The 26,024-nt window shown below is 42.8% G+C and overlaps 1 protein-coding gene across 2 annotated transcripts in view; it reads left to right on the top strand.

The window, feature by feature from the left end:
• The window catches only part of LOC137353059 (striatin-3-like), a 51,097-nt gene extending 32,636 nt beyond the window's left edge, over positions 1 to 18,461 (top strand). For both annotated transcript variants that reach the window (XM_068019004.1, XM_068019003.1), the window contains 5 exons: positions 96 to 236; positions 3,587 to 3,685; positions 7,485 to 7,571; positions 8,304 to 8,510; positions 10,686 to 18,461. In XM_068019004.1, coding sequence (XP_067875105.1) covers positions 96 to 236; positions 3,587 to 3,685; positions 7,485 to 7,571; positions 8,304 to 8,473 — 497 coding nt within the window. In that variant the 3' untranslated portion in view covers positions 8,474 to 8,510; positions 10,686 to 18,461. The remainder of the gene's footprint in view (positions 1 to 95; positions 237 to 3,586; positions 3,686 to 7,484; positions 7,572 to 8,303; positions 8,511 to 10,685) is intronic.
• Positions 18,462 to 26,024: the final 7,563 nt, after the last annotated feature.

The raw sequence follows: 26,024 nt of genomic DNA, 5'->3' as shown, positions 1-26,024 counted from the left end.
GCCCTCAAGTCTGCAAGATGTGAGTGCAGTTCAGTAACAGATGTAACTAACTGTTTACTACTTGTTTAGTACTTTAGTTGTATTCTATTCTACAGAAAATGGAATTCCTACCTCTGTTGCCTTTGTGAGTGATCCTGCTCATGCTGTAGCTTCCTTCACTAGCGGGGATGTGATCATATATGATCTGCAGACGTTGCAGCCATTGATGACCCTGGATTCTAAAACATCTGACACTGGTAAGCTGACAGGAGAGGCTAAACGAAAGGAGCTACGAACCTGTAAGAGAGTCCTGTCTTTCCCACAGAGCTCCATCTCTTGCATTTTTGCGTGTGTTTTTTTTCTAAATTTACTACTGACTACTTCCATTTTACTGGAATGTTTAGAATTGGGTCTATTGGGGTCACATCAGCTGGGGGATAAGGCTTATAAAAAGGTAGGGTTGTCTTCCTTTGACCTCTCTGTCTCTGTTGAATATGATTTATTCCCCCTTCCTAAAAGTACATATAAGCTTTGTAAATTAACAACCCACTTAAAAAAAAAATCACTTTCTATAAATTGTATCTTTTGGAATCTCACATTGTGATTTAATTACTGAGGAAATGTCTGATGTTTGAAGTAATTGGAGGACCTTGGTGAAAAACAAATATAGAGGTATTGGAAAAGATTTAAAAAAAAATCACTAGAATAATACCAAACTGAGAGGTTATACCTGTGAGGAAATATTGAACAGATTGGGGCTTATTTCTATAGAAAACCGATGGCAGAGCTGTGACCTGATCGAGGCCTTTAAGATTATGAAAGGGCTTGATAGGCTAGACATAGACACTTGTGTGGAAGACCAGAACTAGCGGCCGTAAATATAAGATAGTCATTTATAAATCCAATAGGAAATTCAACAGAAACCTCTTTACCTGGGGAGTGGTTGGAATGTGAAGCTCACTACATGCATGCTATAGAATAGAAGCAGAATGCTATGGGCAGAGCTAAGCAATCACACAACCAGATTAAAGCTCTGCAGACTTGCCACATCCAGTCATGAATGGTGATGGACAGTTAAACAACAAACCGGAAGAGGAGGCTCCACAAACATCCCCATCCTCAAGGGTGGTGGAGCCCAGCATGTCAGTGCAAAAGAAAAGACTGAAACATTTGTAACCATCTTCAGCCAGAAGTGCCCCAAGTTGATGATCTATCTCGGCCTCCTCTTGAGGTCCCTAGCATCACAGATGCCAGGCTTTAGCCAATTCGATTCACTCCACGAGATATCAAGAAACGGCTGAATGCAGTGGATACAGCAAAAGCTATGGCCCTAACAACATCTTGGCTGTACTACTGAAGACTTGTGCTCCAGAACTATACATGCCCCTAGCCAAGCTGTTCCTGTACAGCTACAACACTGGCATCTACCTGACAATGTGGAAAATTGCCCAGGTATGTCCTGTTCACAAAAACCAGGACAAATCCAGTCCAGCCAATTACCGCCCCATAAATCTACTCTCAATCATCAGCAAAGTGATGGATGGTGTTGTCAACAGTGCTATCAAGTGGCACTTACTCAGCAACATCCTGCTCACATGCTCAGTTTGGCTACTGCTAGGACCACTCAGCTCCAGACCTCATTACAGCCTTGGTCCAAATATGGATAAAAGAGCTGAATTTCCAGAGGCAAGGTGAGAGGTGATGTCCTTTGACATCAAGGCAGCATATGACTGAGTGTGGCATCAAGGAGTCCAAGCAAAATTGAAGTCAATGGTAATCGGTGGGGGGAAATGCATCACTGGTTGAAGTCATATTTAGCACAAAGGAAGACGGTTGTGGTTGTTGGAGGCTAATCATCTCAGCCTCAGGACATTGCTGCAGGAGTTCCACAGGATAGTGTCCTAGGCCCAAGCACCTTCAGGTGCTTCATCAATGACCTTCCCTCCATCATAAGGTCAGAAGTGGGGATGTTGGCTGAAGATTGCACACTGTTCAGTATCATTCACAACTCCTCAGATACTGAAGCAGTCAATGCCCACATGTAGCAACACCTGGGCAACATTCAGGGCTGATAAGTGGCAAGTAACATCATTCCACACTAGTGCCAGGCAATGTCCATTTCCAACAAGCATCTTAACCACTTCCTTTTGACATTCAGTGGCATTTCCATTGCTGAATTTCCCCATCATCAACATCCTGGGTGTTACCATTGACCAACAACTTAACTGAACCAGCCATTTAAATATTGTGGCTACAAGAGCAGGTCAGAGATTGGGAATTTTGTGACATAACTCACCACCTGAATCCCCAAAGCTTGTCAACAAGGCACAAGTCAGGAGTATAATGGAATACTCTCCGCTTGCCTGGATGAGTGAAGCTCCAACAACACTCAAGAAGCTGGACAGTATCCAGGACAAAGCAGCCTGCTTGATTGGCGTCGACCACCTTAAGTATTCATTCCCTCCACCGCCAGCGCACAGTAGCGCAGTGGTTAGCACTGCAGCCTCACAGCTCCAGCGACCAGGTTCAATTCTGGGTACTGCCTGTGCGTAGTTAGCAAGTTCTCCCTGTGACCTACGTGAGTTTCCTCCGGGTGCTCTGGTTTCCTCCCACATGCCAAAGACTTGCGGGTTGATAGGTAAATTGGCCATTGTAAATTGCCCCTAGTGTAGGGAGGTGGTAGCAGAATTGAGGGAAGGTGGGGATGTGAGAGGGAAATGGGATTAATGTAGGATTAGGTATAAATGGGTGGTTGATGGTCGGCACAGACTCGGTGGGCCGAAGGGCCTGTTTCAGTGCTCTATGACTCTGAATGGTAGCAGTGTGTACCATCTATAAGATGCGCTGCAGCAACTCACCAAGGCACCTTTGACAGCACGTAGCAAACCTGAAACTTCTACCACCTAGAAGGGCAAGAACAGCAGATGCATAGGGACACCACCACCTGCAAGTTCCCCTCCAAGTCATGCACCATCCTGACTTGGAACTATATTGCCAATCCTTCGCTGTCACTGGGTCAAAATCCTGGAACTTCCTCCCTAACAACACTGTGGGTGTACCTACACCACATGGACTGCAGTGGTTCAAGAAGGCGGCTCTTTTCAAGGGTACTTAAAGATGGAAAGAAGTGCTGTCAGCGACGCTTACATCCCATGAATGAATAAAAAAACGAGTAGTTGAGGTGACTAGCTAGATGTATTTAAGGGAAAGCTAAATAAACACCTGAAGGAGAAAGGAATAGAAGGATATGTTGATGGGGTTAGTTGAAGAAGTGTAGGAGGATGCTGGTGTGGAGCATAAACACTAGCATGGACCTGTTGGGCAGGTTATAAATACTATGAAAGAAAGTGGACATTTCCCAGCCTTGTGGAGAATTGTGGGTGCGGTTACCAACATTCTGCCATTTTACAACGAAGCAGGTTGAGAGTATCATAGCGTATCGCTACTGTGTCACCCTCCTAATGTACAAATCCCAAACGATATTAAACTTTGAATTGCAAAGTCAGGTTTTACCACTGCCACTGCTTCAACCCAATTAATTTATTTTAAAAACTTTGAAAATCTGGTTGGATTCATTGCATTCTCTCTCCCTCTCTCTCTCTTTTAGCTGCTAATCAGATTAACCGGGTTGTCAGCCACCCCAAACTGCCAGTCACCATCACTGCACATGACGACAGGTGTATTCGGTTCTTTGACAACAAGACAGGTAAAAAGAAAACTTAACTGTTGGTTTGTTAGAGGTTTACTGAGACCAGAGGCTTATGAAATTGTTCTGAACAGTGTAGTTTGTAGCCTGTGATCAGATAAGGTAATTGAGATGGGAAGGAGTTCAGAGTGGGATGTGAGTTAGCAGCGTGTGGCTGCGGAAAATGGTGTAAAGAATGCCTACCGTATACTTGAGCATGGACGATGACATTTTTATTTACTGTGAACAGTCTAATAAAGGGCCAAACTTAGCATAAGCTGAATGATATCCACCTTTAACATAGGGGAGATGCTGGCCTAGTGGTAATGGCACTGGATTGGTGATCCAGAGCCCAGGCTAATCCCCTGGGGACATGGGTTCAAAGCCTAACAAAGGTGGAATTTAAATTCAGTTGATTAAAACCTTCAATTAATAAAAATCTGGAATTGAAAGCTAGTCTCAGTAATGGTGCCATGAAATTAACATCAATTGTCATAAAAACTCACCTTGTTCACTAATGTCCTTTAGGGAAGGAAATTTGCCATCCTTACCTGGTCTGGCCTATATGTGACTCCAGACCCACAGCAATGTGGTTGACTCTTAAATGCTCTCTGAAATGGCCTAGCAAGACACTCCGTTCAAGGGCAATTAGGGATAGCAACAAATGCTGGCCTTGCCAGCACTGCCCACAATCCATGAAAGAATTTTTTAAAAGCATAGAAAGAAAAGAGTACAGTGGGATCTTTTAGCTCATCCTTCAGTAGAAATCTACCGCTCCCCCTCCTTCTCAACATCCAGCTGTCTTCTGAATGACTCGAGAGTTTCATAGAATCATAGAAAGTTTAAGGCACGGAATGAGGCCACTTGGCCCATGTCTGTGCTGGCCAAAAAACGATCCGCCCATTTTAAACCCACCTTCCAGCTTTTGGTCCATAGCCCTGCAGATTACAGCACTTGAGGTCCATATCCAGACTCCTTTTGAATGAATCGAGGGTTTCTGTCTCAAACACCCTTTCAGGCAGTGAGTTCCAGACCCCACCACCCTCTGGGTGAAAAAAGTTTTCCTCATCTCACCTTTAATTTTCCACCAGTTACTCTAAATCTATGCCATCAAGTCACTGACCTCTCTGCTAAGGTAAATAGACCCTTCACCTCCGCTCTGTCCAGGCCCCTCAAAATTTTGTACATTTCGATCAGATCTCCCCTCAGCCTTCTCTGTTCCAAGGAGAACAACCCCAGCCTATCCAATCTTTCCTCGTAGTCCTGGCAACATCCTTGTAAATCTCCTGTGTACCCTCTCTAGTGCAATTACATCCTCTCTCTAATGAGGTGACTAGAACTACACATACTACTCAAAGTTGTGACCTAACCAATGAATTATACAGTTCCAGCATAACCTCCCTGTTCTTATATTCTATACCTTGACTAATAAAGGAAAGGATTCCACATGCCTTCTTAACCAGTTTATCGACCTGTCCTGCTACCTTCAGGGATCTGTGGACATTCACTCCAAGGTCCCTCACCTTCTCTACACTTCTCAGTATTTTCCCATTAATCGTGTATTCTTTTGCCTTGTTTGACCTCCCCAAATGCATCACCTCACACTTCTCCAGGTTGAATTCCTTTTGCCACTTCTCTGTCCATCTGACCAGACCATCACTATCATCCTGCAGCCTACAGCTATCCTGTTTGCTATCTACCACACGGCCAATTTTTGTGTCATCTGAATGCTTCTTGATCATGCCCCTTACATTTACATCCAAATCGTAATATGTACCACAAAAAGCAGGGGACCCAGTACTGAGTCCTGCGGAATGCCACTGGAAATAGCCCGCCAGTTGCAAAAACACTCGTCAACAATTACCCTTTATTTCCTGTCACTGAGCCAATTTTGTATCCACCTTGCTGCATTTCCCTGGATCCCATGGGATTTTATTTTTTTGAGCAGACTGCCATGTGGGACCTTGTCAAAAACCTTACTAAAATCTGTGTAGACCACATCAGCTGCACTACCCTCATCTATCTTCCTTGATACTTCAAAAAATTGAATCAAAACTAGATCTTCCCCTAACAAATCCATGTTGACTCCCCTTGATTAACCTGTGCCTTTCTAGTGACAGTTTATCCTGTCTCTCAGAATAGATTCCAATAATTTGCCCCCTACTGAGGTTAGACTGACTGGCCTGTAATTATTCAGTCTTTCCCTCACTCCCTTTTTAAACAGAGGTACAATGTTAGCAGTTCTCCAATCCTCCGACACCACATTTGTATCCAGTGAGGACTGGAAAATGATGGTCTGACCTTCTGCTAGTTCCTCTCTTGCATCTTTTAACAGCCTGGGATGCATTTCATCTGGCCCTGGTGATTTATCAACTTTCAAGGATGCTAATCCCATTAATACTTCCTCTCTCCCTATCTTCATCACATCCAATACTTCACGCCCCTCTTCTTTAACTACAATATCTGCATCATCCCCCTCTTTTGTGAAGGTAGACACAAAGTATTTATTAAGAACCATACCAACATCATCTGCCCCAACACAGGTTAAATTTTTGGTCATTTATGAGCCCTACTCCTTAGTTATCCTATTACTTTCAATGTATTGATAAAACATCTTTGGGTTCACCTTGATTTTGCTTGCCAGTATTCTTTCATGCCCTCTCTTTGCGTCCTAATTTCCTTTTTGATTTCACCCCTCCACTTTCTATACCTCTCTCGGCTTTCTGTTGTATTGAGTTCTCGCTGACGGACGTAAGCTTTCCTTTCCTGCCTTATCTTACCCTATAAGCTCCTTGACATTCATGGGGCTTTAGATTTGGCCGCCTCACCCTTTTTCTTTGTGGGAACATGTTTACAGTGAACCCCTTGAATCTCCCCTTTGAATACCTCCCACTGCTCTGATACTGATTTACCTTCAAGTGTCTGTTTCCAGTCCACTTTCGCTAAATCACTCCTCAGTTTAGTAAAATTGGCCTTGCCCCAATTGAGAACTGTAACTCCTGTTCTGTCTCTGTCCTTTTCCTAATTATGTTAAAACTGACTGAATTATGATCACTACCACCAAAATGCTCTCCCACTGCCACTCCTTCCACCTGCCCATCTTCATTTCCTAAATCTAAGTCTCAAACTGCACCTGTCTTGTTGGACTTGCTGCATATTGGCCAAAAAAGTTCTCCTGAATGCACCTCAAGAATTCTGCTCCCTTAATTCCTTTCACACTAAAACTATCCCAGTTAATATTGGGGTAGTTAAAATCCCCTACTATTATTGCCCTATTCTTGCATTTCTCAGAGATTTGCCTACATATCTACTCTTCTATCTCCCTCTGGCTGTTTGGGGTCCACAGTACACTCCCAGCAGTGTGATTGCCCCTTTTTTTGTTTGTTAGCTCAATCCATATGGCCTCATTTGATGAATCTTCCAACATATCATTCCTCCTCACAGCTGTAATAGTTTGAGTATCTGGATTGAAGAGTTTACTCTCCTTCCAGATATCTAACACTTGCCCTAGTCTGATTTTGATGGAAATTGTGCTACTTGCATTTTGCCAGGATTACTTCCCGAGCTCCAAGTATACTTTGGCCAATTTTTAATCATTGGGAGAGGTACACATGGTGCCTGTGAAACCAGACAGCCATTCAAAATACAGATCGATGCCTTCGGGAGTTTGCGAAGGAAGAAAAATCTGATGAACAAAATGGACACGGAGAATAGAGGGGAGCAGATTTGGAAAGAGGCTGAGGAACATGAACAGTAATCAACTGGATGGGCTGACAGTTTCCCATTCATTTCTTGTAATGTTCTTTAATCCACCTTTTAGGAAAAATGATCCATTCGATGGTTGCTCATTTGGACGCAGTCACCTCTCTCGCTGTAGATCCTAATGGAATATTCCTGATGTCAGGAAGTAAGTATCACTCAAAGCAGTTGCTGTTTCTTTTAAATCTTAACCTACTGTCATTGCCTGGTGATTTTTAATTGTGTCGCATTCTGCAGCCTTAAAATGAAAAAAAGAACTTGAATTTATAAACCGTCTTTCGTGACATCAGGACATCCCAAAGTGTTTAACAGCCAATGAAGTACTTTTCTTCTGAAGTGTGTTCACTGTTGTAATGTAAGGAAATACCAGCAGCCAGTATATACACAGCAAGGTTGAACAAACAACAGTGAGGCAAATCACCAAATAACTTACTTTTGCTGTACAGCAGAAGTGGAAACTGACATTGGTTTACGTCATTCACTGTGCCACATTAAGCAGGGAAATACTGAATTGGAGACATTGGTTAGGGAAGGAGGGCCACCTGAATGATATCTGGTTGTAGAGTCATACAGCACAGAAACAGGCCCATCGTGTCTGTGCCGGCCATCAAGCACCTAACTATTCTAATCCCATTGGGCTACAGGGAATTGATAATGTCCTGTGAATTAATTTTGCTGTGTATGGCACACACTTTATTTGGGCATCACGATCATGTTATGTCTGTAGGTGGCATTTTGGTAGGTTATAACGCTACCTCATTGGCTATGAAGCAATTTGGACTTCCTGAGGGAATGATGGGCACTATAAAATGCATGATTATTTTGGTTGCTATGTAAAATTGTGCGGAGTTTAAATTCCTGAGTGTACCGAATTGAACAGGTCACGACTGCTCGATACGGCTCTGGAATCTGGACAACAAGACCTGCGTTCAGGAAATCACAGCGCACCGGAAGAAGTATGACGAGGCAATCCATGACGTTACCTTTCACCCAAGCAAAGCCTACATTGCCAGTGCAGGAGCAGATGCCCTCGCCAAAGTGTTTGTATGACACAACATAACCTCCCTGGTCTCATTCCTCTGCGCAGGTGAGCTTCAGCAGTGCAAAGTCTGCTATAACGCGGAAGCTCTTTGTAATGTTCTGGTTAACCCACAGTTTATGATTGTGAGGGAAGGGAGATTGGGAGCAATGATCTCTCTAAGCTGCGCGCTTGTGTGGCACCACAGCAATGGTGAAGGTACCACCTAGGTTACTCACAAGTAGTCCCCTTTACGGTACCACACAAAAATTTAAAGGTACCACACATTGAAATAAACAGGTTGTGCATAACAAAGAAAATTTAAAAGGTTTACTGGTTGGGAGGGGGATAAAATGAGTCCAGTGCTACAGAAGATTTGTGTAACAATGGCTTGGTCAGATGGTGCAGTTTGGTAATTGAACCAGCTAGTGTTTAACTAATCCACTAAAACATCAAGGGGCCTGCAGTTAGCTGAAGGCAGAGAGCCCAGACCTCAGTTAAAGTTACTGATCCTAATCACTACCTAGTGCTGCTATTGTAAAGTGAATATATATGGCTGTTGAGTGAGGATTGGGCTGGCTGTGATGCTTTCCAGTCGAATGGCCTGCTGATACTGGACTAGCACATGGGGAATGGTCCTTGAGCAAGGCATCAGAGGGCTGACAGTGGCCTTAAAATCTTTCTTTAGGTGGTGTAGTGGTAATGTCACTGAACTGGTAATCGAGGCCCAGGCTAATGCCCTGGGGACACTGGTTCAAATCCCACCCTGGCAGCGGGTGGAATTTAAATTCATTTAATTAGTAACAAATCTGGAATTGAAAGCTGGTCTCAGTAATGGTACGATGAAACTAGCATCAGTTGTCATAAAACGCATCTGGTTCACTCATGTCCTTTAGGGAAGGAAATCTGCCATCCTTACCTGGTCTGGCCTACAAGTGACTCCAGAACCACAGCAATGTGGTTGACTCTTAACTGCCCTCTGAAATGGCCGAGCAAGACACTCAGTTGTCCAGGGCAATTAGAGATGGGCAACAAATGCTGGCCTTGCCAGTGAAGCTCACATTCCATGAAAGAACCAAAAAAAATCAAACCATTGTGGGAGCGGAAAGACCAGTACTGCTATGACAAACACTGAATCGCAAGATGGTTAAAAACTTTGTGGTTGCCTGACAGCAAGCTCTAAACCTCAGCAGCCTGTCAGCAAGAAGAGTCATGTTTTAGTGTTTGTCGCCTACTCCGGCTCTGGTATGTGCCCTAGGGCAGGGATCGCTGCAGTTCCTGGCCATTCAATTCACAAAGCCCAGGCAACTCAGCCTGTTTGCCCTAATATTTCTTAGCCATTTCTTATTCCTGTTTGGATTTTCTGGTCCTGAAGATTTGGAAGGTTTGATCTTAGTTCAGTTGCTTTACATAAATAAGAACATAAGGAATAGGAGCAGGAGTAGGCCACAAGTCCCCTCAAGCCTGTGCCGCCATTAAGTAAACATATGGCTGAGCGTCTGTGTCATCTCGACTTTCTCGACCTACGCCATATTTTACTGGTGGGAACATCCTCAATTGGAACAACAGGATCTGTTGGTATCAGCAGTTTCAGTTATATGGGAATTAATATGGAGATAGATTTACACTGTAAGGCTCCATAATGTTCACCTAAGAGTCTCAACAGGATACAAGCTTTGGCATGCCTGCACTAGAGGATAGTTGCATTGTTGTTGTTGACACTATTATAATCTTTGAAAAATCATAGTTGAGAAAAAAAAGTTCATTTCTAGTATGTTAATGCTCCCTTTTCAGCATCCCACTGGGGCAAGAGTTGGGGTGGTGCAGCTGATACAGGTGGGTCTGAGAGAACTCGTCCAGGGTTCCTCCCACTGATAACTCTCCACTTGCACTTTTTCGCAAAGTGCACGTGTGTAGTTACTGTGGGGAGGGTAAGATTGAGATTGGCTGTGATTATCAGCCTTCCAGGTTGATTTTTGTAGAATGGTCATTTGGGCAAGGTAATGGAGATTTATAACAGCACTGCCACAAGAGATGGGGAAATTTAAAAAAAAATATATGGTTTTTAAAAACCTTGTACACAAAGTTGTTTGAAAGCTCACTTCTGCCACCTGGTGGTTGATAGCAAAAACAAGTATTTGTATCTAAATACAATTTGCATTTAAAGTAAGATATAAAATGTATCTGCCTGGTTAATCTTGCCTCTTAATTTATATTTCATTTATTTCTCTCTTCCTTTCACAGACTGGTATCTGCTCATCTATAAGGGTTGATCCCACATTCCTCCCAGAACGGTTGCCTTTGAATCAGTGAATGAAGATAACTTGCCCTCCAAGCCTTGAAGTTCACAGTCCTGGGTTGTGCCCCCTCCACATCTATTGTAGCAAAGCGCAGGGTTTGCATTTAAACCTTTTCAAGGGCTTGAGTTCACTGAACTTTCTGCACGATGTTTATATGTTTGAAAGTTTCCAAAAAGAAATGATTTGGTAAATTTTGTATAGGTACCCGATCGTGGGCTGTGTGAAATAAGTGAAAGAAGTAGCAGAGGTGTAGGTCAAACAGTATAAAGGTGCAAGAGCGTGTTTTGTGCTGGCATAAATTATTTTTTAATGGATGGACTACTTTTTGAATACAGCCTGTTATCGGTGTGGCTATATTTCCTTTCCCTGGCCAGTTAGCCATCTTGTACCAGTATAGCATTGACGTAGTGGAATACAGCAGCAGGCACATGTAACAGGGATATGGGTTCATAACTCTCCTTTTTATTCTCTCCCTCCCTGGTAATACAGCATTGGGGAGTATTCTGTGGGGCACACACAGAAGTGGACCAAGGTTCCCCAACTTGAAAGCATGCGAATGTAGTAATGTACAGGTAGGGGTGGCTTGTGGCTGCCTCTCCCTCATAATCTGAGGATCACTTAGCCCGACGGTGCTGAATGTATATTAACACAATGGGGTAGATTTCCTAAACTAACGCTCCCACCTGTCCTACTGTGGACAATTTAATTTACAGTAGTTTTCCTGATTAACCATTTTCCATACAGTTCACTGTCTCTATGAGGTCACCTTTTCTGACACTTCCTTTCAAGACTGAAAAGCCCGCGCTTCTCCAATATTTCCACATTACGCAGACCTTTGATATTAGGGAACAGCCTCATTGCTCCTCTTTGCATTATCTCCAGTGCTTGAATGTTGGCCTTGGTCTGACAAGAGCGCTATACAGTTTGATCGTGACTTCGATATAGTTCATCATTTCATTGGCTTGTTGATTACTGCTCTGCAGTGGTTAGACATGTTGAGGTTAGGTAACTCAGCACAGATGGGATTAAACCCTGGGACCTTCCTGGTCTGTATGGCCCAGCGAGGAGCAATTCTTTACCTTTGAGCCATCAGGGTAACCACTGCTGGGTATTTCTCTTATTCAGGAACTGGGTAGGAAAGTTTCTCACATCTGCCATTAGTGAAATTGTGCTAGTACCACAACAGTGGTGACTAGTTCGGGAGTTTTGTTTGTACAAAATATTCCTTCAGGGATTAACTGATTCTTATTTGGGAGAAGGGGCATCTTCCTAGAAAGAACAATATGCAGTTTGTTTTAGTAGCATGAAAAGACAAAGTAAAATGGTGCATTTAGTTAATTTGTGATTTTTGGAATCTATATCCTACTCTGGCTGCAGAGGTCACTGCAGGGTATTCTGTCTTTAAATCTAATACTGTAGGATAGACTGACCTTCGTGTTCAAATTCCCGATGCGTCATCCCAGGCATGAAGCTCAGCGCCAGGTGTTTAAATTACACCTTCTGTCAAGTAGGAGATTAATGTACAGTTCATGCTGTATGACTGCAATAACCTGTCTCATTGGCTCAGGATCATGTCTCCATCTGACTCATATGGAGCAAGAAGGTCCTGGGTTCAGTCACTTGGTCTATGCTTTGTTAGCTGCCAGTGTTGATCCCAAGGTTAGGGAGCAAATATATCTGCCGGAGCTTAAGCTCTTATTCACTGACCCCTTTAGGAAGTTGTGTGCATGTGGATACTGGACAAGGACAGGATTGTGCTTGGTGGTGAGCTGTCCCGCAGTCAACTAGCCTATTTTCCTCAAGAAAAGAGAAGATTGAATAAGTAAAGAAATGGCACTCTGGAGCCTGGAAGCACTGGCAAAACCTTTTCAGAAAGACAAAAGCTCTTTCCTTTCCCATCAAATCAGTAGGAATGCAGTATATTTATAAAGTAAAATTAGAGCATACATGCAGGATTCCAGAACATTACACAACAGTGTCCAGGGAATAACACTTACAAATCCGAATCACGTAGAATTTTCAGTGGGGTTCTGCAAATCTCCCGCAGTAGCTGTGGTGATCAGCGGAACCTTTGGAGTAATGTTGTAAACCTTGCTTCCCTGGAAATGTCACCAAAATTATGGTGGGAGATCGGGAGCATACCACAGAAAGTCTCCCTCTAGTGATTTTCATTTCTATGATATAAGTGTTGCTACAACTAAAATAATTATTGAAGGAAACAGTAGGCAGGGGAAGATCTTCAGTGTTGAGCTGCAGTAGGGGGAGGTTGCAGGTCCTGGTGGACTACTCCTGTGCCACTCCTCGAGAGTTCAGCTCACTATGCCATTGTTCTCTTCCTGATAGGATGATTAAGGGGGTTGGGGGTCTTCCAGTGGTGCCATGAGTACCAATAGTACAGCAATCCAAAGCTATTTCTGAGCATTCTCCCGTAATGCAGTGAGTAGTTTTCTCTGTCACTGTATCTTGGCTGTCCTCTTGCTATTTTTGCTAAATATGCTGGTTTAACTGATGTATTTTGAATTAAAACAGGGACGAATGCCTTCCCATCTAATTTGGTTGGTAAATTCAATGCCTGATTTGGTGATGAGCCTATACATAAGAACTTACAGAGCAAGAAAAAAAGACGTTTGTCCGATCAAGCTTGCTCTATCCAGGAGCAAAACATGATGATTCCATCTTGGGATTCACCTGCCTGCACCACCCCCCCCACCCTCCTTCAACCACTCCCCCAAATTCCATCCATCACCTGCTGATTCCCTTGTAAAGGAGTACTAAGTTCACTTCCATTAGGTCGTTGAGGGGGAGGAAATTAAACATTACTGTTAATATCTCTATATCGCTCATCTGCCCCCTACCCATCAGAGAATTATCTCAGCTTCACGTGTCCACTCTGTTGTGGGACTAGGAAGATTCCAAATTCAGGCTTTGTTCTGTGCCGAGTTAATTGATCTCAGGACCACAACTAGCCCGTGTGCCCCTGGGCTAAGGAAGGGAAAAAAGCATGATATGCTGCTCCTGATCACTATCAGGTGACCCTTGCTGGAACTTGGGTTTGAGGTGCTTGGGTGAGGTCAGGCTAGGTCTTAATTCTAATGCTTTTCCACAGTGAAACAACCTGCCAACACTCACTCACTTTCCAGACTTACCCCTGGGTGAAGTGCTGGACAGCTGCTAGTGGAACTCGTACCTCAACATGAGTGTTGCCTTCAGAAGAGGAGGAAAAAGGGAAGATAATTTTTTTTTTGAACTGCACTGGGTAAACAATGGCAACCTCCCATCTTCATATCTTATTAATCACGTAGATTATTTACCAGAAGACCATAGCTACAGCAAACTGTTCCAAGGAGCATAAGTTAATCCTGCACCATGCGTTCAAATTACAGAATGGTAATCCATTTAATAGTCAGTACAAAGTCAGTGTTTTCTAAATGAAACTATAGCCAATAATGTTTAAAAGTGAATACAGTACAGAGTGTAAATACACAGGGGACAGTAGCACCAAGAGGCATCAAGTTGTAGATATTTTAAATTCTGCTTGCTTTCTACAGCCTTGGTTATGGGTTGTTATGCATCCAGTAGAGATTATTTTTTATAAATTATTTTTTTTTGGTTTCCCTCAGCATCTCAGTGAGTGGCTGAGCTGTACAGACCAGGAATGTCCTCTGGTCGATCCCCAGTAAGTAGCGAGTTGGGCGATTCTCAGCTGGGGAAAGGCTGAATGCAGTTGGTCTCTGTGCTCAGCAGGGTAAAAGAAATCACAACATTCCTGCTGCTGATTGCTATCCAGTTGCAGGGGGTAGGGGCCAGTGAAAAGTGTATGGGTATTGGATCAGTGCAGGTCCTAGCGGGCTAGGGGTAATTGGAAAGTATGTGGGCATTGGATGAATACAGATCAGATTGACTGATGCCTCCCATGTTTGATTTGTTCTCCAGTGCTTACTCCTCCACCTAGTAAATTGGCAACCAAAAAACTTCCTGTTTGTCAAAAAATATTTTGTTTCTTAAAAACACTTTTTCTGCTAGCTGAGCAATAGCTTGTAAGGTTGAAGGATATTTACTCCCTCCTGTAGTTCAGTGGGTAAATGCACTTGCTTGGTGTGGTGAATCATACAGATCAGGAAGGCCGGGTTCAGTCCCCTCAGCGATGAGTCAGCTGATCTCATCCATGGCTACAATTGATTTCTACATGCGAGTGAGATGGGGAAAATCAGCCAGGTTTTCTGATCGCTAACCATTGACCTCAGCTGAGAAGAGCACTTCTGTGGCCTTCAGGTGAAGGTACAACCAGTCGTACTGTGATGTGCACCCCTTGCCTATTCATCACAGCCAAATAACCTGACAACTCTCAACATTAGAGATACGGAATGGCTCCAAACAGTCACTGGAATAGTAGCCTTTAGAAGAAAGGAGAGGAAAGGGAGTATTGGAGACCTGTGAAGAATTAAGAGTACTTTTGTTGTATGAGCTAAGCAAAATGTATAGGTTCTTACATTAATGTGAACAAAATGCCTCAAGGTGATATTGACCTTTGTTTATTTCAGGACTAACATTTTCTTCATGTGGCATTTAACAAATATAACCGAGATGTGTAGCAATCTAGGAAGCAAAAACCTACATAACAGATACAGTTCAAACAAAGACTTTGACAATGATTTTATATATATATATATATATATATATTTTCAGTTCATTTATATTGTAAAAGGTATTATAACTTCTGTGGCATTCAGAATTACATTCTGTTCAGCAGGAAGTGTCCAAGATTTTTGTCTTCATGAACTGTATTGATGCATCCGTTGGAACTTTGGAGGGCACATATAAAGTTTAAATCCTTCTCATCTGTCTGAAGCTGCTGCTACTGGCAGCTTGATGCTCTGAATTAGGATTTGCCTGTTACTGATGCAACATCTCCAAGAACCAACCTTTCCAAACTTCCAGACCCACAAAATTCAAGCAGGACAAATTAACAAATGAAAAATGTGGGTACAAATAAGACTGAATTGACTGGGCTTCATGGACCGTTGTTTGGGCATCCCTATTGTACAGGATGCACTTCCCAGTCAGAGGTCTTCTGGCTTAAGTCCCTTTGTTATTGGAAATCTTATACCTGCTAGTAAGTTCCTGTCGACAAGGTTCCTGAATGTACACTCCCTGGCGGTTTTCACAAATGAGGTTATTTAATAATAAATAACGAGCAAGCTGGCAGGCCAGCTCAGTCTATGCACTGAGAACAAAATGCTACTTGGAGCAGTCTTGAGAGTGGGGTCTTTATACAAATGCGCATTTGTAAAGATCATGCTTTAGAAGGTTATTTAAAAATTTTTTTTAAATGACTTGAGTTTGGCACCATCAATGGGCATCGCAGAATTAGGTTAACTTTGTAAGTGGCCAAGATCATTTGACTGTAGAATCTTTGGTGACAGGAGGTTTGTTTTTGCTTGCAAGCAAGATATTCAAGACAACATTGGAATTTTGAAGAGAGAATGAAATGTCAGCCCATTAAATCTAGGTTTAAGGTTTCAGTTTATATTTTTAGTCTAGATTGTTTACGTTTTCTTCTGGGAGGTCTCGTCACCAGTTCTCCTCTTGGCATTAGGTTCGGTGGACCCCAGTGTGATAGCGAAACCGAGCGAACCGTCAATGAAAACTAAACAATTGTTTGAAAAAGAAACAAAGGGAATCGATCAGTAACTATCTAGGAGGCTTTTTTCAGAATTTATTGCCCGTAGCATAAAAGCAGAAATCTTTAATACTGTTCAGGATGCATCTTGGTGGGAGATGAGTTCTCAAAGTTTGGACTGTTCATTTTACTTTGTATCTTGGGAAAAGGAGGCCCTGGACACAACGCTAGTATTTGTGAATCTAAATGTCCAGATTCTAGAGTGCTTTTGTTTTCAAAAGGCCATTTTTATCTTACCATTTTTGTTTTTGTTGCTCTGTATGCCATTCTTCCCCGCCCCCCAACCACCTTTTAAAAAAAAACACATTCAGTATCCAGTTTCAGTCTGAGCATTGTGCTGGGCTCCTTGGTGTATTACCAAGATCAGAGGCAGAAAGCTGCAGGACCAGCCCCCACTCTCTTCCCTCCCAGAATTTCCCTTGTGAAACAGCCAGCCTTCACCAGCCAGCTGATCGCTGACCACATTGTTGTGGGTCAGTACTGCGGTCAGTTTACTGCATGTCCTGTGTTATAGGCAAATGTACAGTCAACAATGGAGTGCTTGTCTGCAATCAGCATTTTGTCTTATAAAAATAAATTAAAACTGCTTTCTTGCTGTATTTATTGGCACTAAGGACCATGGTGTATCCAATGACCCCTGCTTGCCTTCTGAACACATATTGATTAAAAATAAAATAATCTGTTGTGGCAGATGTTCTATTTTGAGGTAAATGGTGGCCAGCATGAATGAGTTGGAAGGAATTTTGTCCAGAGTGTGCAGTTCATTGTGCTGTTGTCAAAACTCTTGTTGATGCAAATAACTTATTCTTCTTGGAGTCACTTTTATACCGACTCCCATATGTTATACCCGGGTTGAAAGAAGCCAGACGGATCCAGTTCTCCGTCAATGTTCAACTGTCAGGTAGGAAATCACAAGGGAACAACTATTTAATTTCTTCACCCATTATTTTCTTTTGTAAACTGGGAGATGGCATGGCCTTAGGATACTGTCTTGTTTTGACCAAGATGGAATGTCATTATTTAGGTAGGTGCAGCTATTAAATCCCCCCCCCCCCCCCAACTCAAAAAAAGGTTTGTGATTCCCACTCCACCATTTAAGTTAGGAGAGAAGTTGAATTCTTAGATTACCCCTATCCTGTAACGTTTACAGGTTGGTTTTCCATGCCTGTTTTGCAGGAACAATGTTTGACAGACTGTTGTTGCAACCTGGGTCTTACTTTGGTAGCCAGTTGGCTTTTTAACCTTCTCCCACCAAATTATTCCACCCCTTCCATAAAACACAGTTGTGCCTGAGCCCTACATCATTGCCAAGAATAAAAGCAAAGTAATTCTGAAAAATGTCTGGTTTGGTAAAATACTATATGCAGTTCTTAAAAACAAAAACAATCAATGCAAGTCTTTGGAAAGTGTGAATGGGGTCTTGTTTGCAGGTTCTCAGTGGGACTGGGTTAAACTCACCACTAGCCCAGCCAGTGGGATTTTTCCATTAAGAAAAAAATAACTTTTTCTTCCTCTACAAATTTATTGCAAAGGAACTGTATATTGTGTAAAATTTTAAATATGTGATATTTTGTACATCTCACTGTATCTCAAATAGTTGTGTATTTATCGAAGACTACTGTAACTCTTTTTTATGGCACTTGTTTTCCATGTCTATTTATTTTACTTTTGTCTTAATTAATCAGTGATGTTCTGTATGTGAAAAGGTCTGAAAGTAAAGTGTTTGTTTTCTACAGATTCTGTCTTAGTAACGCAACTGTGCACTGTCTTTTCTAGTTCCGCTTGTCACAACATATATTTAAATGTTTACCCAGTTACCGATACGGTCAATCATAGACTCTACATTTTATCCCAGAATAAAATACACCAACAAGGTTTCTTTAATAAACAACAAAATCATCAGTTTACTATAAAACAAGACATAACCAGTAACGAAGCAAAGCATTAACATACAGAGTGAAATATGAAAGTTCCCTTTTACCTTAGCCCCTCCTATACACACACGTACACACACTGGTTAACCGAAAAAATAGATTTTCTCTTTAGAGCTCTGTTACAAAATAAAGACAAAAAAAAACTTTAGCCAATTACTTGCTAATTTTTGAAGAACAAAAGAGAAGATATGGAAAGATGTCAGTTGTCTGTTTTTGGTTGGGTGTCCCAAATATGCATAGATGCTTATTTTGGGATCTTTCTATAACAGTTTTTTTCAGGTGATGTTGAAGATCAGTTTGGCAGGCTTTTCAGGAGAAATGCAGCATCAGGTCTCTCATTTCTTACACTTGATTCTAAGGAAGTTCTCAAAGAGATGGAAGAGGGTGCTGATGATGGCTGCTCTCTTGGCTGGTTTTCTCCAACTGCCTTCAAAACAGTTAACACCCCAACACATTGTCCAAAGCGCAACCAAAAACAATGGCTGGAATTTTGCGTTGGCAAGAGGCCCCATCCACCGGCTGAAAAGTCAGTGGCAAGACTGTCTCTGCTGGACCTGGGGAGCCAGACCGGAATTTTTTGCTGCCCAGGCCTTTATTTGGTCTTGGGCGGGCAAGTCCTGCCCCTGGAGCTGCCAGCTAATCAGCGGGCTGGTAGCTCTTAGTCCCTGAAACGCCACTGGGAGCAGTGGTCACTGCTGGGACTACACCCAGCCATCGCAAGCAAGGTGAAGGACGGCCCTGGAGCGAAGGTAAGTTTTTAGGGCCTCGTCGGGGACAATTGGTCAGGCCCCGGCGAGGCAAGGGGAGTTGGTTAGGGAGGCGGGAGGGAGTGTTGTGCTTTGGGGGCAGCCCTCCATGGGGCACAGGATGCCCGATCAGGAGGGGCCTCCACCAGCCCGCAAGAAGGCCACCTGGTGTTTTCGAGACCTCAAGGGTAAAATACCCACGGTGGTAGGCAGAGGCTCTTAAGTGCCAGTTAATTGGCCACTTAAGGACTTTGGCCTGGGGAAGATGGGCTGTTCTTGCCGCCGCTGCCCGATGTAAAATTGCAGCGGGGGCCCCACCTCCCACTCAATTTTATGCCCCCCGCCACCGGCCCACTTGTTTGGAGGGGGGGGGGGTGGGGTGTAAAATTGCAGACAGTATTTCGAGTCAAACCTCCTGACTCACTTCTCCGTAAACATCTCCCCCAAGTCAAAAAGCCCCTGCTGAGTATTTATCCTCAGGTGACTTCCAGTAAATGTTGTTTTCAAGCAGGACATCTCAGTGTCCTTTCAATGACCCCAGTGAAACATCTGTGGAATCCTTTTCGGTTTTCCCAAATAAAACAATGTCCATAATTCTAAAATACGAGTCCTCAAAAAAAAACACAACAAAAAAATATAGAAGCACCATAATAACAACTTTACTGATAGGGCCCTGCAACTAAACATTTACAGGTGACTGATTACTTACAGGATTTTCATTCTAAATATTTACATAGACCATGGTTAAATTTTACCATAGAGTGTGACTAAAAATCATAACAGGAAGGGCATCTATACACAAGATTTTATTAATATATAGATTTATTTCTGTATTTGCAACAATGGGTGATTAGTGGATTGACAGGGTGTCCTGAAACAGGATTCTTTTAAAAATGGTACAATGCAACACTGCCCTTTGAAATCTGACAGCAGTAGTATCCCAAGCAGACTGCATTTAACTGTCCCAAATCCTGCAATACTTTGACTCCATGCATTAATGCAAAGGAAAAGCTTGAATGTGAGTACTTTGTCTCCAATGCAGTACTGAGGGAGGGCTGCTTTGCCATCCTTCATTTGAGACATGAAACATGGACCCACCTGCCTTCTACTTGTTCAGATGGATGTAAAAGATCCTATGCCACTACTCGCAGAAAAGCAGGGGGGGCTTTCCCATTCTGCTGGCCAACATTACTCCCTCAGATGTCACCAAAACCAAGCTTAACAAGTTCTTCATCTCGTTGCTATTTGGAGGACCCTGCTGTGTGCAGAATGGCTATCGTATTTGCCTACATTACAACAGTGGCTGCACTTCATTGGTAAGGAAGTGTTTTTATAGCTCATTTGCTGCTGAAACACTCATCCACGCCTTTGTTATCTGTAGACTCAACTCTTCCAGTGCTTTCCTGGCCAGCCTCCCATCTTGTACCCTTCAGAAACTTGAGCTCATTCAGAAGTCTGTTGTCCATATCCTAACTCGCACCATGTCTTGTTCGCCCAACCACCTCCCCCTGCCCCGGCCCCAACTCTGATCCACATTGGCCCCTGGTCTGTCAATGTCTTGATTTTAAAATTCCCGTCCTGGTTTTCAAATCCGCCCCCCCCCCACCCCCACCAATGGCCCCACCCCACCTTATCTCTAGCATCTTTCAGCTCTATAATCCTTTGTGATCTCTGCGCTCCACCAATTCTGGCCTCTTGCGCATCCCTGATTTCCATCGCTCCACTGTTGGCGGCTGTGCCTTCAGCTGCCTACGCCTTAACCTGTGGAATTCCTTTTACACCTTTTTTGCCTCGCCTCCTTTTAAGATGCTCCTTAAAACTTTCCTGTGACAAAGCTTTTGGTCGCATGTTTTAGTATCCTCTTTTGTGACTCAGTCAAATTGTGTTTAATATCCCAATGCCCTTCACAGGAGGGTTATTTTACTACATTAAAGGTACTTTATGAATGCAAGTTGTTGTTGGTTATGTATTTATGTAACACCTTGTGAGTCTTGAGTTTTTTTCTGTGATGGGTCTTGAAGTGTTTGGAAGAGGAGCAGCTATTTAGAATTGGTGAGACAAACTGCGTCTCGGTTCAATGGCTTATGATTAAAGCTGCTGTGGGTACCAAAACAAACTGTGCGCTGCTATAAATGATCTTAGCACAGTGTGTTTCCTGTATGTATGTTTATAGTGACATGGCAGATAGAAAGACTCGGTGAGCTAAATGAGACTCTTTCCTCCACCCTCCCACCCAATGGCGATGAATATACATATAGAATACTGAGCCAAATACAGCATTGAAGTCCCAGGTCTAGTCTTTCCTATCTGTTGAGTTAGCTCATTTCAGGTTAGGCAGGAGTTGTAAGACTTGTGACTGCTGAGTTAGGGAGGAAAACAGCCAGAGTTCCTGCTTCTGATCGCCTCTGCATATAGACTGGACAAGTCAAATTGGCATGGGTAGCATGGAAGACGAATTTGTAGAGTGCCTCAGGGATTGTTACTTAGAACAATAAGTTGCAGAACGTGCCAGGGAACAGGCTATTTCAGATTTGGTATTGTGTAATGAGGTAGGATTAATAAGAGGTCTCATAGTTAAGAATCCTTTAGGGGGAAGCGATCATAACATGGTAGAATTACAAATTCAGTTTGAGGGTGAGCAACTCGGGTCTCAAACCAGTTCTCTTCAACTTAAACAAGGGCAATTACAGAGGTATGAAGAAAGAGTTGTCTAATGCGGGCTGGGAAGATAGATTGCAGGGGAAGTCAGTAGATGAGCAGTGGCAGACTTTTAAGCAGGTATTTCATAACACTCAGCAAACATTTATTCCAGTCAGAAGGAAGGACTTGAAGAGAACGATGAACCACTCATGGATAACAAAGGAAGTTAAGGAGAGTGTCAAATCAAAAACAAAGGCGCACAATGTAGTGAAAACAAGTGGTAGACCAGAAAATTGGGAATGTTTTAGAAACCAGCAGCAGATGACTAAAAAACTAATAAATTTCTTCCCAATTTACACTCAATCAGTAAGAGCTTCTACTAAAAGGAAGAGAATAGCTAAAGTAAGTGTGAGACCCTTAGAGGATGAGAATGGGGAATTAATAACAGGGAACAGGGAAATGGCAGATAATTTAAACCAATATTTTGCATCGGTCTTCACGGTGAAGGACACTATAAACATCCCAATAATAATAGATGAGCAAGGTGTAAATGGGAGGGAGGAACTTGTAACAATCTCTATCACGAGGGAAAAGGTGCTGGACAAACTGATGGGACTAAAGGCAGACAAGTCACCAGGACCTGATGGCCTGCATCCAAGGATTTTAAAAGAAGTGGCTGCAGAGATAGTGGAGGCATTGGTCATAATATAGCAAAACTCACTGGATTCCGGTTGGGTACCAGTGGATTGGAAAACCGTTAATGTGACACCCTTATTCAAGAAAGTAGGGAGACAGAAAGCAGGAAACTACAGACCAGTTAGCTTAACATCTGTCATTGGGAAAATGCTGGAGTCCATTATTAAGGAAGAAATAGCAGGACATTTAGTAAAACATAATACAATCAAACAGAGTCAACATGAAAGGGAAATGATGTTTGACAAATTTGTTAGAGTTCTTTGAGGATATAACAAGCAGAGTGGATAAAGGGGAACCAGTAGGTGTAGTGTATTTGGATTTTCAGAAGGCATTTGATAAGGTGCCACATAAAAGGTTATTGCACAAAATAAGAGCTCAGGGTATTGGGGAAATGTGTTGGCATGGATTGAGGACTGGCTAACACACAAGGCAGAGAGTCGGGATCAATGGGTCTTTCCTGCACTATCCCCATATCCTTTAATTCCCTGTGTACCCAAAAATCTATCATCTCTGCCTTGAATATACTAAATGGCCAACAGCTTATTCTGAGACTGTTGCCCCCCTAGTCTAGACTCCCCAGCTAAGGAGAAACATCTTCCCAGCATGTACCCTATCAAGCCCCTTAAGAATTTTATATATTTCATTTAGATCACCTTGCATTCTCCTTAATTTTACAATTTACAAAATAAAAATACAATTTACAACTGTCAACCATGCAATATTTTAATCAGACTGAACATGAGAGTCAAGTTTCCTGCCCTAAAGGTCATTAGTGAACCTGTTGGGTTTTTTCAACATGATGAATTTGATTCTGGTGCCAGCCCACCAATAACCAAATGTATTAAATTTGATCTTACAGCTTGCCACAGTGGGATTTTATAACCTCTGCATTGCTAGTGCATTAATGCAACTATTAAATTGGTGTGCACTCTCTCTTGTATGTGGTCCGTGAGACTCCTTAGTAATTCTACGCAGCCCATGAATGCAAAGGCTCCTGGACGCTCTGCATTAAATCATAAGAGTTTTCTTGTGTAATGAAACTGATAACATTTCTCTGCACCTCATGATTACAGGTGCAAATTGATGTTTACATTTTGTGGCTATGACTTGATGTGACACATTTACAGCTTGATCAACCATTTGGTAATCAGTGCAAGAAAATCTAGATTCACTTCTGTTTAATTCTATATACTCTGCTAGGTCGTGTGGAACTAGCTGCTTGGGGAGTCGAGGACTAGGAGTCATAGCCTAAAAATTAGAGCCAGACCTTTCAGGAGTGAAATTAGGAAACATTTCTACACGCCAATGGTGGTAGAAGTTTGGAACTCTCTTCTGCTTGGGAAATTGATGCTGACGTAATTGTTAGATGTTAAATCTGAGATTGATAGATTTTTGTTAACCAGAGATATTAAGGGATATGGGGTAAAGGTGAGTGTGTGGAGTTAGGTCACAGATTGGCTTCGATCTCATTGAATGGCAGAACAGACTCAAGGGACTAAATGGCCTCTTCCTTTTCCTATGTTCCAGCACAGGAGTGTTAAAGCATTTTTGTCTTGGAGGGAATACTTAGCTGTATACCAATGGACCTCACAGAACAAATGTAAAGTTTAATTGAGTGTTCTCATAAAGTTGCATATTTTTAAAGCTGCAGATAGTAACTGATGAGCTAAGGATCAGTACTGGGTCCACTTCTGTCATCTGAATATATGAATATGATTTGAATGTAGAATTACATCACGTAGAATTTACAGCACAGAAGCTGGGCATTTAGCCCAACTGTTCTATACCTTAAACACTCATTATGTACCAAATTCCACATTCTTACCTCTTTCTGGGCAAAGAAGTTTCTCTTGAATTCCTTATTGGATTTATTGGTGGCGCTATTACTTATGGCCCTTAGTTTTGGACTAGGGATTTATGTACCAATGAAGCACAGTGCTAAGAACCGCTCTATCTAAACCTGCAAGCCAATGAAATTCAAGCAGGACAACCCCCAACGAGTAATATGTATACACACAAATATATTTCGGGCTCAAGCACCAGAAATATCCCATGATAAATTGGGCACAGCGACTGTACTGTAAACTTTACTGGTGTCGTACACAATCTCTGGCCAGGAGGGGGCGCTGTGTTTTTATTGTAAAGTTGAGAATATTGGTCCTTAACAAAAATTCTTTGAATGCCCAGGTTCCTTTTCTCCTGCAGGTACTGACTCACTATAGTACCGTTCCATAATACCTCATGTCTGAGTCATAGAAACATAGAAAATAGGAGCAGGAGTAGGCCATTCGGCCCTTCGAGCCTGCTCCGCCATTCATTATGATCATGGCTGATCATCCAACTCATTAACCTGTTCCCGCTTTCCCCCTCCACATCCTTTGATCCCTTTCGCCCCAAGAACTATACCTAACTCCTTCTTGAAAACATACAATGTTTTGGCCTCAACTGGTTTCTGTGGTAGTGAATTCCACAGGCTCACCACTCTCGGTGAAGTAATTTCTCCTCATCTCAGCCCTGAAAGGTTTATCCCCTATCCTTAGACTATGACCCCTGGTTCTGGACTCCCCCCACCATCGGGATCATCCTTCCTGCATCTACCCTGTCAAGTCCTGTTAGAATTTTATAGGTTTCTATGAGATCCCCCCTCACTCTTCTGAACTCCAGCAAATATAGTCCTAACCGACTCAATCTCTCCTCATATGTCAGTCCCGCCATCCCAGGAATCAGTCTGGTAAACCTGCGCTGCACTCCCTCTATAGCAAGAACATCCTTCCTCAGATAAGGAGACCAAAAGTGCACACAATATTCCAGGTGTGGCCTCACCAAGGCCCTGAAGAACTGCAGCAAGACATCCCTGCTCCTGTACTCGAGTCCTCTCGCTATGAAGACCAACATACTATTTGTCGTTTTTTACCACCTGTTGCACCTGCATGCTTACCTTCAGCGACTTGTGTACGAGAACACTCAGGTCTCATTGCATATTCCCCTATCTCAGTTTATAGCCGTTCAGATAATAATCTGCCTTCCTGATTTTGCTACCAAAGTGGATAACCTCACATTTATCCACATTAATTATACTGCATCTGCCATGCATTTGCCCACTCACTTACCTTGTCCAAATCACCCTGAAGCCTCTCTGCACCCTCCCACCCAGTTTTGTGTCATCTGCAAATTTGGAGATATTACATTTAGTTAAGACCATTTGACCAGTCCGATATTCACATCCGAGGGCAATTCCAAAGCTCTCTCAGCTGGCCTCCGACCTTACAGTCCTCCTTAAACTTGAGCCCCTCTAAAACTCTTCTTCCCCTATTCTAACTCGCACCAAGTCCCGTTTACCCCTCACCCTGTGTTTGCTGACCTATATTGGCTCCTGGTAGGGCAACACCTCGATTTGGTTGTAAAAAAAACATCATTCTTGAGTTCAAATCTCTCTAAACTCCTCAAGCTCTACATTTCGCCAACATCTCTGCACTTTTTCAATTCTGGCTTTCTGTGCATTCCCGATTTCCATTGCTTCCCCATTGGTGGCCATGCCTTCAGCTGTTTCGGTCCTAAACTTTAGGAATTCCCTCCCAATTTTTGAC

This window comes from Heterodontus francisci, chromosome 40, assembly GCF_036365525.1.
Source record: "Heterodontus francisci isolate sHetFra1 chromosome 40, sHetFra1.hap1, whole genome shotgun sequence".
Classification (NCBI taxonomy): Eukaryota; Metazoa; Chordata; class Chondrichthyes; order Heterodontiformes; family Heterodontidae; genus Heterodontus; species Heterodontus francisci.
The sequence above is the reverse complement of the archived record's forward strand: the minus strand, read 5'-3'. Positions and strand labels throughout refer to the sequence as shown.